At 46.5% G+C, this 18,297-nt stretch overlaps 2 protein-coding genes and 1 pseudogene across 2 annotated transcripts in view; 2 read left to right on the plus strand and 1 right to left on the minus strand.

Moving 5' to 3' along the window:
• Positions 1-18,297, minus strand: part of CORO1A (coronin 1A) — a 77,976-nt gene that overhangs the window by 50,903 nt on the left and 8,776 nt on the right. The gene's annotated exons all lie outside the window — the stretch shown is intronic.
• On the plus strand, positions 52-1,609 carry LOC128400884 (T-complex protein 1 subunit eta-like; annotated as a pseudogene).
• YPEL3 (yippee like 3) lies at positions 7,198-15,719 on the plus strand. The gene is made up of 5 exons (XM_053363660.1): positions 7,198-7,423; positions 11,584-11,810; positions 13,087-13,130; positions 15,425-15,533; positions 15,628-15,719. The coding sequence occupies exons 2-5, from the start codon at positions 11,694-11,696 to the stop codon at positions 15,715-15,717; spliced, it is 360 nt and encodes a 119-aa protein (XP_053219635.1). The 5' UTR covers positions 7,198-7,423; positions 11,584-11,693; the 3' UTR covers positions 15,718-15,719.

Consider the following 18,297-nt stretch of genomic DNA (forward strand, 5'->3'; position numbering starts at 1 on the left):
CAGTTCAAATTAATAGCAACCATTGGGCTAGAGTTCTGTGAGGATTACCAAAGGAGGGGGTCAGACTGTGCCTTGGCCAAAGGCCTGGTGGAACAGCTCTGTCTTGCAGGCCCTGCAGAAAGATGTCAAGTCCCGCAGGGCCCTAGTCTCTTGTGACAGAGCGTTCCACCAGATTGGAGCCGCAGCCGAAAAAGCCCTGGCTCTGGTTGAGGCCAGCCTAACCTCCCTGTGGCCCAGGACCTCCAAGATGTTTTTGTTTGAAGACCGTAAGGTCCTCCGTGCAACATACCAGGAGAGGCAGTCCCATAGGTATGAGGGTCCTAGGCCATATAGGGCTTTAAAGGTTAAAACCATTTCTAATGATGGCGCCACCATCCTGAAGTTTCTCGATGTGGTACACCCTGCTGCATAGACACTTGTGGACACTGCCAATTCATGGGATGCCAAGGTTGGCGATGGCACCACTTCAGTTACACTTCTAGCTGCTGAATTCCGAAAGCAAATCAAGCCCTATGTGGAAGAAGGGCTGCACCCCCAGATCATCATCGCTGCCTTCCATACTGCAACCCAGCTGGCAGCGAATAAGATCAAGAAGATTGACGTTAAGATCAAGAAGACCGACCGAGAGGTGCTGCAGAGCCTGCTGAAGAAGTGCGCAAGCACAGCCTTGAGCTCAAAGTCGATTTCCCACCAGAAATAGTTTTTTGCCAAGATGATGGTGAATGCCATGATGATGTGGGATGAGCTGCTGCAGATCAAAATGATTGGGATCAAGAAGGTGGCAGGGAGGAGCCCTTGGTGGATTCCCAACCGGTGGCAGGAGTTGCCTTCAAGAAGACCTTCTCTTATGCTGGCTTTGAGAAGTATGAGCCCAAGAATTATGAGTCCCCCAAGATGGCTCTGCTCAAGATTGAGCTGGAGCTCAAGGCGGAGAAGGACAATGCTGACGTCAGAGTCCACACTGTGCAGGATTACCAGGCCATCGTGGACGCCGAGTGGAACATCTTGTACGATGAGCTTGATAAGCTCCACAAGTCAGGGGCCAAAGTCATCCTCTCCAAGCTTCTGACTGGTGGCATGCTTACCCAGTACTTTGCTGACCGGGACATGTTCTGTGCTGGCCGAGTGCCTGAAGAAGATCTCAAGAGGACCATGATGGCCTGTAGTGGATCTATACAGACCAGTGTAAATTCCCTGACCGATTATTTTCTTGGGCATTGCAAGCTCTTTGAGGAGACAGGTACAACTTCTTCACAGACTGCCCAAAGGCTAAGACCTGCATGATAATCCTGCGTGGAGGATGGAGCAGTTCATGGAGGAGACAGCGTGTCCTCTCCACGATGCCATCATGATTGGTAGGAGAGCAATCAATAATGACTCTGTTGTCGCTGGAGCTATAGAGACGGAGATCTCCAAGTACCTCTGAGACTATTCCAGGACCATTCCTGGAAACTACCAACAACTCTCCCAAACTTCTTCCCCAGTCCATGGCAAAACACAAACTAGAATTCCACCTCCCCACCCCGCAAAAACCCTGAATAATATGCCACACAAAGAAGCACAAGTGAAGTCAGTCATCTGCAAGAATGTGTAACTATTTTAATGCAGGACTTCAAATTCTTCTCCAATATTGTGTATGGAGAAAGATTTAGGAAAAGCAAGCGAAATGAATGAGATTTTCCCCTATTACTGATGTTGTGAGAGACAAGGCAGGAATTGGATGTTTTGGGCAATAAATAGATGGGTCTGGCAGAGCTCAGGGAGCTTACGCTATTTTCTTTCCTAAGACAAGCTTTCGTTTTCCTCTGTGCTTTTTGGTGTCAGCAGAGGCTGAGCGGAGCTGAGAGGCAAGCCAACATGTTTTCCCAGGTGGGTGTGTTGCTTGTTGCCACCAATCTCCACCCTCACTGGGCACATTCCTGGCACTACCGACAAGCAGCAAGTGACAATACAAGTTTCTAGCTGTGGCTTCTGCTTTGCATTTCCTGATACTGAACTGCTGATATGTACACAGTAAGGAGGTTTGAGGTTGGTTTCCAATCAACACATGTACATAAGCCGCTTGAGTAAGGAACTTAAGTTTGCACACCCTTGTTTCATGCAATGAGCTTTTAAACCATCCCGACTGCCCAGGCTAAAACTACTTTTTGTGCTCAAGCATGATGTCCTCATGCCAATACACCAGTGAGCCGAGAGAGTCAGTATTTTGCTATACCGGGGAATTTCGGTGTGTGCAATTAAAGTGGATTAAAGGGCTCTGTCACCGTAAAGCAACAAATCCACTTTAAAATAAACACTTTCTGTAGCTATTAAGGTGACAGGGAAATGCACTGACAAGTGTGTCATGAATGAATGGCTTATAAGATGATGTATAAATGCTTGCAAGCAAATAAAGATGAATGCCCTATAAACAGATGATCAGGAGGAGTCCTACACACTATGACTGGAGAGGTTTTCACACCCCAAATTATAGGAATGCATGATGTGTGGGGCTGCCTTTGAAGAATGTTCAGAAGCTGCAATTGGAACAAAAATACAGTGGTTTGATTGCTACCTGGAACCAGGCAAACAGGGCCAGCCCACAGCAGACAGGTTACTGGCTGATGTTCTATATAGATCACATACAACCCTTTTTTAAACAGCTGTATTGGTTGCCAAGTTTATTTCTAGCCCAATCAAATCAGGGCTTGTCCACACTTCCTCTTGTCCTGCGCTCAGAAAGCACGGGTCCAAGTGGTTTTGCCTTTGCCCTTCCTCCTTCCCCTGCAAAACTTGCTCTTTAGTGATGAATTGGAACAAGCAGCAATTCGAGGAAAACCTGATTGCCATTTGCTCCCTGGGAAAGCAACAGGAGAAAATGGAAGTGTGGGTTTAAATACCTAAATGACTTAGGCCCCAAATGTCTGAAAAACTGCCTCCTTTCCTACAGATGCTCTTGGGTGTTAAGATCAGCAGAGGGAGCCCTCTTGGTAGCTTCACCACACTCAGGGGCTCAGGGGTAGGGGTTCGAGAGAGACCATTATCTGTGGCAGCTCCTAGGTTGTGGGGTTCCCTCCCCACAGAGGTACGTCTGAAGACACGCCATTGCCCTGGCCTTTGACACCTGAGATATAAATTTTCAGTAACCAATGAAATGTGATTTGAAGCTTTGGAATGTGATTTGAAGCTTTTTAGTCCAAAAGTGTACAAAAGATGGGCTTCACAGCCCACTTATTCTTTTGCTCTTGCTGCAAACCACTCTTACTGCCAAGCAGAACATGGCGCCTGACTCAGTTATTTTCCTGTGTTTTCTCTTCACTTGGTCCTCTGGGTCCCACTTGTTGCTTCAGAAGTTCTTTTTGGGTACCGTCAATTATTTTAATTGACTTACTTCTTCTTGCATCTATGCCATGTCCATGTGTGTTGGTTCAGTCATGGTTAGAATTAATTAGCTAATTCTCTCAAACCAAATAAATGTGTACATTTTGTTCCCCATCTGCCATAACAGATATGCATTATTTCCTGAGTTTCCCCCCCATGTTAAATGTATACATTTTGATTCACTGTATGTATCTTCAATAAGCAGCCTCAGGTTAAGGCCCATGTGATAAATCTGACAAGACACTCTGTTGCCAATGTCCAAAGAGCCTGATTCACGAGACTCTTAAGAGTGTGTGCATGAGAAACCTGTGTCTAGCTTGCTAACGATAAGGGGCTGGAACCAGGAACCAATTTCAACCTCATCTCTGGTCTACTACTTCCTGCAAGTTCATCCACCCATCCTACATGTCACACCTCCTTTCTCTCTCATGCCCCAACACTCTTATATGATCTTTAAAGTCAGAAAGAGATAGTAAAAACCAATCGCCACAGGCGTGATACAGCATTTAATCCTACAAAGATTCATAATTAAGGAAAGTTAAATGACTGTGTTAAAAACACTTACTAATGCTAAAACAGAAGTGGACAGAAATCACCTTAGCAAAGGTGGAGTTAGGACCAGTCAGATAAGACTCAATCCATGCTGAAGTGCCTTCTCCCAGACATGACAAGGAATACGACTGCCTTAATTTCATATCTAGCCAAAGCCACCATTTCCTGCCTCCTGCTCTGAGCTGCGTCAACCTCAGTGCTCGGATTCTATAGTGGTCCAGGGCTGAAGTCAACTTAGCCATTTGAACTGGAAGCCCCAAGTCCTAGTCCCAGACGTTCAGGGCTCAGCTACTGCAAGAAAGTGGCAATACAGTTTGGCATCCATTAACAGGTTGCATGTTTCAGTGCTGAACCCCAACCTTTTAAAAACAGGTTTCTCTAGCTGAGCCCTAATTCCGATTAATTCAGTCCTAAAGGCTGGGTTGCCCCACATCTACCACTATCATTATTCACTATTACCTTACACATCCCTGCCCTTAATTCACTGGACAATGCTGTTTCTTTAGATACTCCTCCTTTGCCATCCTGAATTTTTCAGGGATGCTTTGTTGCCCTGAGAAGTGAATGCATAAGAAGTGGCCAATGCACACAAACATAAACAGTCCAAGAAAGAGAGAAAGAACAACAAAGGCACCCTCTGCTATGAATGGTTGTGGGAGACAAGATTCTGTGGCTGTGCTGCTGCCACAGAATTGTTGCTTAATTTCAGAGTCATGGTAGAGAGACTCTTGGGGTTGAAGAAAATCCAGTGGTCACCTGTTCCAATCCCTGGGCTCTAATACAGTACAGTGGTACCTTGGGTTACAGACGCTTGGGTACCTTGGGTTAAGAACTTTGCTTCAGGATGAGAACAGAAATCGTGCTCCGGTGGCGCGGCAGCAGTGGGAGGCCCCATTAGCTAAAGTGGTACCTCAGGTTAAGATCAGTTTCAGGTTAGGAAAATTAAGTTCTTAACCTGGGGTACCACTGTGTCTTCAGCACATCAGTCCCATTATAGATCAAGTCACATAATCCTAACTAGAACATGCCACAAGAAGTAACAAGAAAAGTATAAGATAGCCCATGTAAAGCTGCCTTTCTTATCTAGTCCTTCCTCCAAGGAGCTCAGGATAGGGTGCTTGATTCCCACTTCACAACAACCCTGTGAGGTAGGATTAGGTTGAGAGATAGGGCTTGGGCCCCATGTTTGCAAAGTGTGCTTTATGGCTCAGTAGGATTTGAACATAGGTCTCTCCAACATTAGTCACCACCTCAGAGTGAATACTTGCTGCAGGAAACTTCAGCCATGCAAATTAAACAGTACAAGAGAAGGCAAAATAAAAACGTGAAATGACGCTGGAGAGCCACAACCAGACCAGAGCAGACAACTGGGTTGCACAGATGAATGGTCTCGCTCAGTACAGGACAGCTCTATATGCTCAAACTTATGCTTGGACGGCAATATGACAAAGCCACCATCCTCTGTCCACTGCCACTATCTGACTAAGTGGGTTCTCCTTCGCCTACAGAAGGTTTTGCCCTAAGAAACAAGCTAGGCTTCAAGGTGCCTAAGGATTCTCAAGCCTTTTTTTTTTTTTTTTTTTTTTTTTTTTTTTTGCTGCCACAGATTAACAACAAAACTACGACATCAATGAGAAGCTGGAAAGCAACGTAATCAGAATTTTGACACTGCGGAATTTGGGTCTCAGCAAATCCTGAGGAGAAGCTTATTGCACAAACTAATTGTTCCTCTTGTTGGAATCTCCCCCCCCCCATAAATTACACACACTCAGGGGTGCATATAAACTTACTTCATGCACCTGACAAAGAGGACTGTGCCTCATCAGAGCATATGCCACAATAAATATATTTATGTATTCAAGCGGTTTATATATAACTTGACTACAATAGTCTCTAGGCGGTTTACAAAGATACAATACAAAAATTAAATATCAGTTCAAACCATTATGTCAAACTTCAATTAAAATGCTTGCTGCAATGGAAAAAGTACTCAGTATGCGCTGGAAGAAGGACAATAGGAAAGTTTACTAACTTATTAAGGGGAGAAGGCACAAGCTGTTTTTGCTGCAACAGACTTAACATGGCTACCTCTCTCTGGCAGAAGACATTTGTGCCTATTTGCAAAAGCGTGTTGAGGACTTTACAAGTACAACAGATTCAAGTTCTACTCAGCCACAAACTCTGCTGGGTTATACTGTGTGTCAGCATAGCCACTAGCTCAGGGTTGTTGTGAGTGTATAAAGCTGCACCTTATACCAAATAAGCAATTGTACTTTATTCCAGTTTAATTTCACCTTCTTGTGTACAGGGTTACTCCCTTTGTGTAATACCCATTCAGCCTGGTATTGTCTTCTCTGACTGGCAATGACTCTTTGGGGTCTCAGAAAGCAGAGATATTTCCCATCACTTGCAGACTGATCCTTTTTTTAAACTGGAGATGCCAAGGACTAAGCCTGGAATGTTCCAGAAGCAAAGCTGTCTGTCTATGACTGGACAATGGCCAGTTCCCATTCTCCTCCTCCTGAGAAATCCACACTGAAAAGTCTATTAAAGGTAAAGGTACCCCTGCCCGTACAGGCCAGTCGTGTCCGACTCTAGGGTTGCGCGCTCATCTCGCTCAAGAGGCCGGAAGCCGGTGCCATCCAAAGACACTTCCGGGTCACATGGCCAGCGTGACGAAGCTGCAGCTGGCGAGCCAGCACCAGCGCAGCACACGGAAACACCGTTTACCTTCCCGCTATAAAGCGGTACCTATTTATCTACTTGCACTTAGGGGTGCTTTTGAACTGCTAGGTGGGCAGCAGCTGGGACCGAAAGACGGGAGCTCACCCTGCCGCGGGGATTCGAACCGCCGACCTTACGATCAGCAAGTCCTAGGCACTGCGGTTTTACCCACAACGCCACCCGCGTCCCGAAAAGTCTATTACTAGTATTAAATACCATATCCATATGCTGTGATGTTTTAACTGTGCCAAGAGGCAACTTCCCGAAAAACAAAAACACACAGCTGCCTGACAGTCACTTCCTGATCTGAAACCTTCTAAGCTCCTGCTCCCCGCTACGAGGGGAAAGCACTCTGCACAGGCTCAGGGGCACTCACAGTTACCAAAGCCCCACGCAGCGCAAGCCCCGCCCCCAGCATACGTGCCAGATTATGTGTTTTCTCTACTCCCTTCACCCGCCTCCTCTAAAAGTTCTGCAGTTCATTTGCATACTCTCCCCTCATTGGCTGAGCAGAAAGAGGAAGGAGCATAGGGGGAAAGCCCGCAGAGAGGAGGAGGGAGAGGGAAAAAAGGGGAGGAGACACCTTTGTTTCTCGGCTTTGGTTTGTAAACAAGAGGAAGTCTAGACTTCCAGCTGGAGCTTTTTCTGGGGGGCCACAGGTCTCTCTGTGGGGTGTCTCCCCCCACCCAAAATCCGCACCAACACCCTCGCCCTGACCTAGACGGGCCTCGGGGAAGCCAAGGGGCTCCATCAAAGACGGGCTTCTTCGGCATTTCTCTTCTGCCAGGTGAGATTGGTGGAGGGTGGCTCTGTGGAGAGTGGGCTCTGGAAGCAATATGCCACAATAAATCTTCTAGTCCTTAAGGTGCCAAGAATCCCGGTTTTGCGGGCGCCGGGGAGTGTTTACCTCTAATGGGAAATCGGGCTTTAGGGTGAGTGACTGCAGTGGGGGATTGTAAGCACCTAATCGCGGTGCAATAATCCGACCGATACAAATAGGTTTGGTGAATAACAAGGGATGGAAGACATTCCAGCGGGTAATTAATTATTTTGCTCCTCCTTGCAGCAGGCACCTGTAATATGTTTCCCCGCATTGTTTTAGTAATGCCTGCCTGCACTTTGACCCACTACATAAATGATCTAGAATATGTTACGAACAAAAGGGGGCATTTTTCCTAATGTGAAAGTATGCCCCCTGCTTGTACTGGATTTCAAAAGAGCTGTTACATACTAAAAAAAAAAGCCTCTACTGGGAAGGAAACGCTATACTGTATAGACAAAGGCTCTTAATTTTCAAGATCTTCTCATTCAGGATAAAATGGCACCCTATATGTCTTGAGCGGTCTGTGTTGTTGTTGGCCCCTAGAATACACTGCCAGTGCAATATTGATTAGAGGCACGGTGCCAAATGGAATCCTAACTGTCTATGAGAACATGTAATTCTCTGTATTTCCCAGGAGCCAAGATGATGAGCTACAGCCAAATAAAGGAAATTTCCCTTTTTTCCAGCTTGAAATTTTGATATCTGACACGTTTTCAATTTGAATAGATCGCCCCTCATCACTACTTAGCCTTGAGATCAAATTTGACATCTTTCATATTGAGGGACATAAAGGTATGACACACACACACAGAGGGAGAGAGAGAAGATTCTGCCCATCACATTTTTATTTTATCATACTGTATTCATATTTTATCATACTGTATTCATATTTCTATCATTACAAGTAATGGAAAAACATTTTGGCTGATTGGGTCAAATAGGGAAGTTTACCTAAAACTGGCAAACTTAGCAACAGTTGCCTACTTCTAACCTACTGAATGAAAATCACATTATTTTCATTTGTCAGAGAATCCAACTAGAAATTTCACTTAATGAGTATTCAAGTTTATGTTTATAAACTGTTATCAGACACCCCGCTCTTTCCACCTTCCCTCCTTTTGCATGCACATTACATGTTTTGTATTTAATGGGTAAGGATATTATTAAATGTACATTTTGTACATTGGTAATATTTTGTAACAGATATTTTTTTTGGGGGGGAGACCTAGGCAGCAATCCTATACCCAGAAGTAAGCCCCACTGAACTTAATGTGGCTTCCTCCAAGTAAACAGGCACAGAACTGCATTGTAATATCTAACTTGGTTTACCCTCTCAGTCATGGCCCCTCCCTCTTTCCCGAGAGGCTCCTCCCCAGTATTCTGTTAACCCCTCCCTCCCTTCTTCTTGAACCACATACTGTATAACACATTTTCACAAGAAACAGATAGCTTAAATATTGTATCCTACCCACATTCATGTCTTACTTTTCATTACTATAGAAAATATGAATGCAAGGTTTAAGGCCAAGCCCAAATTTAATGTGGAAACTGCCATCTTTGCCCTAAAAAGGAAGAGACCAAGGTCAAGACAGGCCCTGGGATTGAATATATACCTATTTACAAGGCTTCCATATTAAAGCACCTTAAGAAACTCCTCCTTTCCATTGTACCGCATTTGCATGTAGTGGTCCATTGTTTTCTGCCATGTGAAAGAAAGTCCCCATTGTCTGATGAGGTCAATGTGTAAAGTGCATTATTATGGAAAGTGAACCCTTGTTCATATCCTGAGCGCCTTTGATCATCAAAGTGGAACCTAGATTACTTTATTATCATTTGTATCTAGCAGATGGTCAACCACACATTTATCTGCTAAATAAAATGCCTACTTGTTAGCTAGTATTTTTCACTGCCCATGGGGCAATGCTGTATTTTGCACAGAAGAGTAACTAAATCACAGACTGCCCCTTTACCAACCATATGCTCTCCAGTAATGAGATAAACCTTTTTGTTTAGTATTTCTCTACACTTTGAGGAAAATTTTCACAGAGAATTGGGGGGGGGGGCTACTGAGGTTGTATCCCAGATGTAAAATAAAACCCCTTTCTTTTACCTCCCTCTTTTCATTCCTTTCTGTTTTGCCTCTACCACCTCATCTCTCTTTACCATTTCCTCTTCCAGTTGCTTGATCTCTGCGCACACACCTTGTTCCTCTGAGCCACTATTGTAGCACATTTTTCTCCTCTTTTACCCCACCCCTAAACTAGGAAAAACACAGAATGTCTACTTGTACAGGAGGTGGAGACCAGAGCAATACAGTAGTTTGCAATAAGAGCAAAGAGGGGATGGGGAATCTGGAGGGTGCCGGGTCTTTTGCATCATAGAGTGACCCTAAATGTTGCTTCCCTTCCAAAAAACCCCCCAACCTTCTCAATTCAACTCCCAGTATTATTTGTTTGCAAAGATGTGGAGCTACAGCCTCCATTTTCCCCAGCTCAGCATTCCCTTGCCTGGTTTGTTTCCTTTCAAGGAACCGCCTCTCTTTCCCTCCCCCATACCATGTTCCAGGCTCCCTCCCCCCCCCTTCCCTGCCCCAGCCACTTCCCTTTGCAAAGCAAGCATCCCTCCCTCCCTTGCAAAGGGCTCTTCCTTTGCCTTCCTCCCCACTCCATTCCTCCCCTGCACCATTCCTTTAAGGCACTTTATTTCTGCTGGCCTCCCCTCTCCCCGTCTGGTCCTTCCACCCCATTTATCCGCAGGCTGCTTTGTTTCTATATCTCCTTCTTCCACATTCCAGCTGGAATTTTCTGTTTTCTCTGCCCTCTGGTTCTGCACCCATCTGCCTCTTCTACACCATTCCTCCATACTGCACTTAAGCATGCTTATCTGTGGCTTCCATCCTTTGGGTTTGCATTTATTTTTTTTGCAGCTCTTCTCCCCCGCCCCGTCTGCCCTGCCTCCTCACTGTCTGCATTCCTTAACAGCAATTCCTGTAGGTTCCTTAAACACTCATCCACCGCCTGCATCATACCCACCTCTCTCTCCCACCATCTTTTCACATCTGCACATTTTCTAGCATCCTTTGATCAGGTCCCAACCCCAACAATGGTTCCTTTTGTACGTTTTCGCCTCCTCGTGCATCTACGATTATATCATACCCACCTCCCAAGATTTTCATAAAATTAATCATTTCAAGTCCAGTCTGCTCGGGGAGACATAAAGCAACCGACCAGGGTAGGTGGTAAAGGTAAAGGGACCCCTGACCATTAGGTCCAGTCGTGACCGACTCTGGGGTTGCGGCGCTCATCTCGCTTTATTGGCCGAGGGAGCCGGCCTACAGCTTCCGGGTCATGTGGCCAGCATGACTAAGCCGCTTCTGGCGAACCAAAGCAGCGCACGGAAACGCCGTTTACCTTGCCGCTGGAGCAGTACCTATTTATCTACTTGCACTTTGACGTGCTTTCGAACTGCTAGGTGGGCAGGAGCAGGGACCGAGCAACGGGAGTTCACCCCATCGCGGGGATCTGAACCGCCGACCTTCTGATCGGCAAGCCCTAGGCTCTGTGGTTTAACCCACAGCGCCACCCGACATCTCTAAAACAGGGACTTAGGTACACATGACCAAAGGGAAAGCGGAACACATAGAGAGGTGGTGAATTTGTTTAAATTCTTTGACAATGTGCCAGAAACTCCCAGATCTCTTGGTGAAGGGTGGTAGGAATGAAGAGAAAGGAAAGCCAGGAATTCCTGAGTCCTGGCAGTCGCACCCATGGTTCCAGAGATTTTAGAAAGGCCACAAACTGAAGGCTCTTTGGAGAGGCACTACTTGGAAGAGCTAGGACACCTGGGTTCTATTCCTGGTAATGCCGCTTCATCACGAGATGATCAGAGTTGACCTACATCCTGGGGTTAATTACAGGCTGAGCCTCCAGGAAGCTGCCTAGGGAGGGAAAGCACATGGTACTGTTTTTGTTTAGACACCAGACCGGTTAGGCAGAACTTGGCTGGCTCCCAGGGCTAAGAAAAAGCAGGTCCCGGGCACCCTGACTTCCCTGCTGTTTCCCCCCTCCACTCACGAGCCTGTCCATACCTTGGTAACCCTTTTCTCGTTGCTCCCTCTCTTTTAGGGCTTTCGGGGGGCTTCCTCCCACCACCGCCCACACAGCTTCCCCTCTAGGGACTATCTGGTTCTTCACAACTCTCCTGAAGCTTCTCCCACTTGCGTGACCCCACCACAATGGTGAGGCTGTCCAAACCCAAAACTTTCCAAGCCTATCTGGACAACTGTCACCGACGCTACAGCTGCGTGCACTGCCGGGCACACCTGGCCAACCACGACGATCTCATCTCCAAGGTGAAAAGGGGGAGTGGGACGGTCCCTGGCACACTGCTATAGCGGGGGGGGGCAGCTCTCAGCACCAGAGGGGTTGTTTTCCCTCCGTCAATTGGTTTTCTACACTTGATCTTAGCCAAAAGGAGGAGGAAGGAAGAAGAGATAGCATAAAAGTTGGGGGGAAAGGGTCAGGAAACTAAAGGGAGTCCTACTTTGATTTGCTGATATTAGCCCCATCTCAATAATCAGACAGCGATCATGTATCTAGCATTTTTAGTGTGCCTTTACAATCTTTTATCTTTGCTTGTCCTCACAGCAACACTGGGGGGGGGGGTCACTTGACAACAAAATCAAGAAACCGGGTAAAAACACATTAGCACAAGGAAGCATTCACATTTTGCAGTTGTCCAGGACAGTGTGGATTTCCCAAGGCCATGTGCAGACTGTGGCAGGCACAGGATTTGAACTCTGATCCCTTGGATTGAATATTTTACCTACTGCCGCAGCTCCAGCATGAAAAGTCTCAGTTGAAACCCACAGCACTGAATGCTCCACCCCTTCCACTGCCTAGAGCCCTGGAACTGGGCCAGGTTATTCTGGGGAAATCACCAAGGCTCACCTCCCAAGTGGGCCAGGCTATAGGCCTAGAAGCTTTTCCTTGGTGAGCAATTTATAAATGCTCAGTAAGGAAGGGGAGGGATTAGAACACTTGCCAGTTGCAAGATCATATCCTAGGGAGCTACAGTTAACAAACAGGGACTATTTTAGACTTCCCTGGTGCTCAGAAGGAGAGGGCCGCTGATCAGAAGTGGAGAATGAAGGCAGAGAATGAGGAGAATTTAGGTGGGCAGCTTAGGGGGGGGGGTATTGTCTTTCCTGAGCCTAACATTCAACTGCCATCTCCACCCTCCTGTGCTTGAGATACTGCAAGGTCAACAAGTTTGAGCTGCTGGCTGATTAATCATTACACAGAATCCAGTGTGGAGAGTTGGGGTGTGCCTGAAAACAAGCCAGAGAACAAATAAGGAAATGCAGAAGGGAGCTGAGAAACCAGGGCTGAGGCTAAGGACCATCAGTGGAGCGGGGGGGGGGGGGGGGGAGAGGTATGCAGCTGGAACAGAAGTCTGCTAGTTAGGACTGCTAACACCACAAGAAGTCTGTTTATCTTTAAGGTGCCACGGGACTCCTTTAGTGTTTGCTGTCATTTGTTTGCCGTAACTAACACCGTGTCTATCCCTCTGGATATGGTCTCTTTTTTTAACCTGTTTTTTTTTGTGTGTGTCTCTTGTCATTACAGTCTTTCCAAGGAAGTCAAGGTCGGGCATATTTATTCAACTCTGTGTGAGTATCTCAGGAGGGGAGCAGCAGACTTAAGGCATAAAAACATAAAAGACAGCTACATACAAGGTTGAAGCAGCCAGCAACAACCAATCCTAAACCTTTATGTGGTCTTAAAAGTGGCTGGGGAAACCCAGCCAGATGGGCAGGGTATAAATAAATTATTATTATTATTATTATTATTATTATTATTATTATTATTATTATATTAAAATGTTAGGTCTACAAGCTTGTGCCCTCAGGTGTGATGCTTTTCAGAGGAAGAGTGTCCTTTTCCTTGTCTGGGGAGCATTTCCTTGTTCCCACTTATAGCTTGAAAAGCTGGAGCCCAGAGACAGGTTTATGACTGTTCTCTCATTTTGTGTGGCGAATTCCCGCCCCCCACCAGAGTAAATAAAGACACGAGACACCATGATTTAAGGTTAATTGGGCGAATTAGGCCACAACTTTATTGAATTCAGGAATGAGAGGCATTGGCTTAGGCATTGGTCCTAACGACTATCCGGCTCCAGCCCGTTTGCTGGAGACACGGGGAAGGGTTAACCTTATATCGGGGGAGTCTCCTGCCGCACGTCGACTAGGAGCTCCCCCGGGTCACCGCTCTGGGCGTGCCTTTGGCCCTCACCTCCATAGGCTTCGGACAGGGCCACGCCCCCGAAGTCCTTTAACGGACCACCCTTCGGTCGCTGGGGGGAGGTGATGGCGTTCTCCCCCCCCCCATCCTCTTTACCCCTTCTTACCAATGCCTACCGCCAATGCCGAAAAGTTGTGACGAGTTGCTACGAGGTAGGCGAAAAACCAAAAGGCCAGAAAATCGCCAATTGGGAAAAATTCCTACCATGCCCCTTGCGGCGACAGACCGAAGTCCATAGCAAAGTCAAAGTCCTACCTAAGCCTAATTAAAGGGAGGGAGGGTGGGAAAACGTGGGGACGAGCCAGCAAAAAAGGGCGAGCCCCCTCTGCACCGGCCCTAAATAGGGCAGGCCACGCCCCCCAGCCAGCCAGCTGATTGGCTGGCTGGGGGGGCAGACCCCGCTGGGATTCCCCTGCTCTCGCGGGGGCTGGCCCCCGCTCACGTGGGGTGGGCGTGAAGCCCACAACCCCACCTCCTGGGCAGGCCGGAAGTGGCTTTGCCATACATAGCACTGGAAGCGCCTCAGAAGCACAGGGCACAAGGTGGGGATAATACACTCACTTCCCCAACTCTTAAGGTCAGGAAGGCGGCTGGGTTTATTCCCGTGCTCATCATTTTTTTTTTTTTAATGAATATTTATTAGATTTTCCAATTTTATATAAACACATAAAGAAAAAGAAAAAGAAAAATATTAAAAACAATTCAGTTTCAATAACATTTTTTCAATCACATGTTTCTTTGACTTCCTCATACCTCCCCTTCTTGTTCTCTAATTCAATTTGTTTATTCAGCAAATCCTATTCTCTTAACATTCCTTTTAGAATATCACCTTATTTTCCACTCACCTTTTTCTTTTTTAAATTTCATAACAAAAACAATTATAATCCCCATTATCTTTATCATAACAGCTAGAGACCATCAAAGTTCAATCCAACATCTTTTCAAAATTCATTAATTTTATAATATTTCTGTAGATATTCCTTAAATTTCTTCCAATCTTCTTCTGCTGACTTTTCTCCCTGGTCGCGGATTCTGCCGGTCATTTCTGCCAGTCCCATATAGTCAATCAGCTTCATCTGCCATTCTTCCAGAGTGGGTAAATCTTGAGTCTTCCAGTACTTTGCTATGAGTATTCTTGCTGCCGTTGTAGCATACATAAAAAACGTTCTGTCCTTCTTTGGCACCAAATGGCCGACTATGCCCAAGAGAAAAGCCTCTGGTTTTTTCAGGAAAGTATTGGACATAACATTATGTTTGCTGATTGGGAACAGTTATGGACCACAGGTATGAAATTCACGGCATGTAATGCCTTAAGAGAAAATATTATGAAAATGATATACAGGTGGTACATGACCCCAGTCAAGCTTGCAAAAATATATCACTTGCCCGATAATAAATGCTGGAAGTGTAAGGAGGTTGAAGGTACATTCTTTCACCTTTGGTGGACATGCCCAAAGATTAAGGCCTTCTGGGAAATGATTTATAATGAAATGAAAAAGATATTCCCGTGCTCATCAGAGGGGGCGGTTCGTGGCAAGCAGAACTGTGGGCCCTGGCCAATACCTGCCTAGATTGAGGCCCGTCACTGATCTCAAGACAAGGTGAAACTCAGACCAGGAGAGCATCAGGGACTCCAACACCCTCTCTCTTTCCCCCCTTGCAGGGTAAATGTTGGATGTGGCCCAGCAGAGGAACGGGTGCTGCTGACAGGCCTGCATGCCGTGGCGGACATCTACTGCGAGAACTGCAAGACCACGCTTGGATGGAAATATGTGAGTCTCCCTTGGCATCCCCCACTCCCTTCTCCCCAAAAGACTCACACGCTGCCTTAAAGGAAGCTCACGCTTTTGTTCTCTCGTTCTGCAGGAGCAAGCCTTCGAGACAAGCCAGAAGTACAAGGAGGGCAAGTACATCATTGAACTCAACCACATGATCAAGGATAACGGCTGGGATTGAAAGAAACAAACAGAAACAAAACGGAACAAACGCTGCCAACTTTGGACAGCTACATATGTAAGGGGTGGAGCGCCAGAAATGACAATTTCCACAAGACTTGCCTCTGCCTTCCTAACCAATGGGCTGCCATCCAAACCACCTTCAGGTGCACGGAAGCTGTGAAGGAAGCAGCGCTTCCGCCAGGAGGACTTACTCGGGGCTCGGATATGTCGCCATCGTGTGGCAAGAAGTGGCAGCACACCAGGAGACACCTAGGCCAGGGGCAGTGTGCAAGAACGGGTTTGGGGTGGGGTGGGGTTTGTTGTACAGAGGGAGTCTGCATTAAATCACACAGGCGGGGGGTGGGGATGTACAGTGGGACAGGGAAGGGGTGGGTTGTACAGTATTTGTGAGTTTGTGCGAGTATGTATTATATAAATAAAAGCATTGAAGTGATACCGTTTTTTTCCCTACGGTGGGGGGTGGTGTAGACTGCAGTGTCTGCCTAGAAAGGGATGTACTGATGACTCCAGTCTTGAGTAGCTGTGGCCTTGTTTGTCCCTCATTATTTATCAGTTTCTGGCATTTCTAACCACCCCACCTTTTTCTAAAGGCCATATTCTTGGCAGGTTCCGTGTGCCAAGAGCCAATAAGGTCAGCAGCAAAACAACAAATACATTACATGTTAGTGTTAGTGACTACTCCATTAGCCACACCTCCGTGTAAATTGCATCACTTCACAAGGTCCCAATGAGAGAGACAATGAGCTTTGAACAAAGGGAGGTTCTGAGAAAACAGGCAGTCACGCACCCAGCATACTGTAAGGCAGATTTCCATATTTCCCAAGGTATCCTTCCCAGGAATGGGAGAGGAGTCTTCATTTTAGTTTACACAGCCTTTAAGGCAGCAGTAGTTCCTGCACGAGCCACACACACACACACACACACACAGAGAGAGAGAGAGAGAGAGAGAGAGAGAGAGAGAGAGAGGGGAATCGGTTTCAAAGATCCAAGAGCAATGAGTCTCCTTCCTTGGTGAAGAATTGGAAAACTCGGGTGCAAACTATGGTTTGCTCATCCTGCCCATTTTATCTGGGAGACTAGCTCACCTATCACAGACAACTCATTTTGCAGGTTTCCTTCTGCACTAGGATGGCGTTCACCACATCTCTTGACAACAACCAAACCTACAGCATAATTTCAAAGAAGGTGGATTTTCCAAGTCCCAGAGAATTCAACAGCTGAAGAATAAGAAGACCAGGAAGGAACTGAGAGGGAGATCAGCTAGCGTAGTTCCCCTTCTCTTCTCTGGTTATGAAGCAAGAGGATTTAGCAACTTCTCCTTCCCATCATGCCCCCAAAGCTACAAATTATATGCATAAGCGCTTGCATCTTCAAAGACGCCTACTGACCCACTTCAACCACAATTCCTTTGTCCTAAACAGCGCTGCTCAATAGCTCCCTCTGCTGCCCAGTGACAGAATTAGACCGCCAATTTTGCATTAACCCACATACAGTATCTGGCAATATGCAACTCTTATTGAGCAGTTATTGCAAACGGCAAACTTGGATTAAAATACTTGCGCCACACTATGCGGCATGTTCTTTTGACCCCCTAATATGAATTAGTTGCCACATCATACCTTTCTCTTGTCACAATAACTCAGAGGACAAAAGGATTGCTTTCCTATTTTATTTAAGTATCTATGAAAGTGTTTTTAAAACTTAAGAACCAGCTCACTAGCCCAGAACAAAACCTATTCAGCCCAGTGTCCTGTCTCCCAACAGTGACTATCGTGATGCTGCACCAGGTTTGCTCCCAGCATCCTCTCGTCAGCAATATACAGCCTTTGAATAAAATCACGGAACTGCAGAGTTGGAAGGGACACCAAGGGTCATCTAGTTCAACCCGCTGCCATACATGAAACATGCACACAGCTGTGCCTGGGTGGGCTCAGGCCACCAGCTTCTGGCGCCACAGGTCTGGGAGTTCCATTTTAGAGAGCAAAAGATTTCCAGTTTCCCCTGACCCCCAACAGCTGTGCATCTATAGAGAGGCTGCTGTCATCACCCTCCTGGATTCAACTGCCATTGGCACAGGGCAGGTGTGACTGCTATCCTAGCCCAGACAGACGGCTAGAACGACAGGCATTTAGGGTTGGGAGGCAAAGATAGAATTCTAGATGGGATTCAAGCGCGGATATATATTTTCCCCTCCCCCACCCCCAATAATCAGAAAGCTGTAATGGAATCTGCTTCACTTCACAGAAATCCTCAAAGCATATTAGTATCAGGAGCAACTACAAATAAACTGAGTTTTACTGATCCGGAGACAGCAGAGATGAACCCTTGAACACTTATTTCATGCTTAACAGGGAGGGAGAGGCCTAGGCAGGAATTGTGGGGAGCTTGCCTGCTGACATTGCCATCTCCCATAGTAACTACCTTCAGCAAGAGTCTTACATACTCTTTGTTGTTTAGTCGTTTAGTCGTGTCCGACTCTTCGTGACCCCATGGACCAGAGCACGCCAGGCACGCCTGTCTTCCACTGCCTCCCGCAGTTTGGTCAGACTCATGTTTGTAGCTTCGAGAACACTGTCCA

Source organism: Podarcis raffonei, chromosome 13 (genome assembly GCF_027172205.1).
Source record: "Podarcis raffonei isolate rPodRaf1 chromosome 13, rPodRaf1.pri, whole genome shotgun sequence".
Taxonomy (NCBI): Eukaryota; Metazoa; Chordata; class Lepidosauria; order Squamata; family Lacertidae; genus Podarcis; species Podarcis raffonei.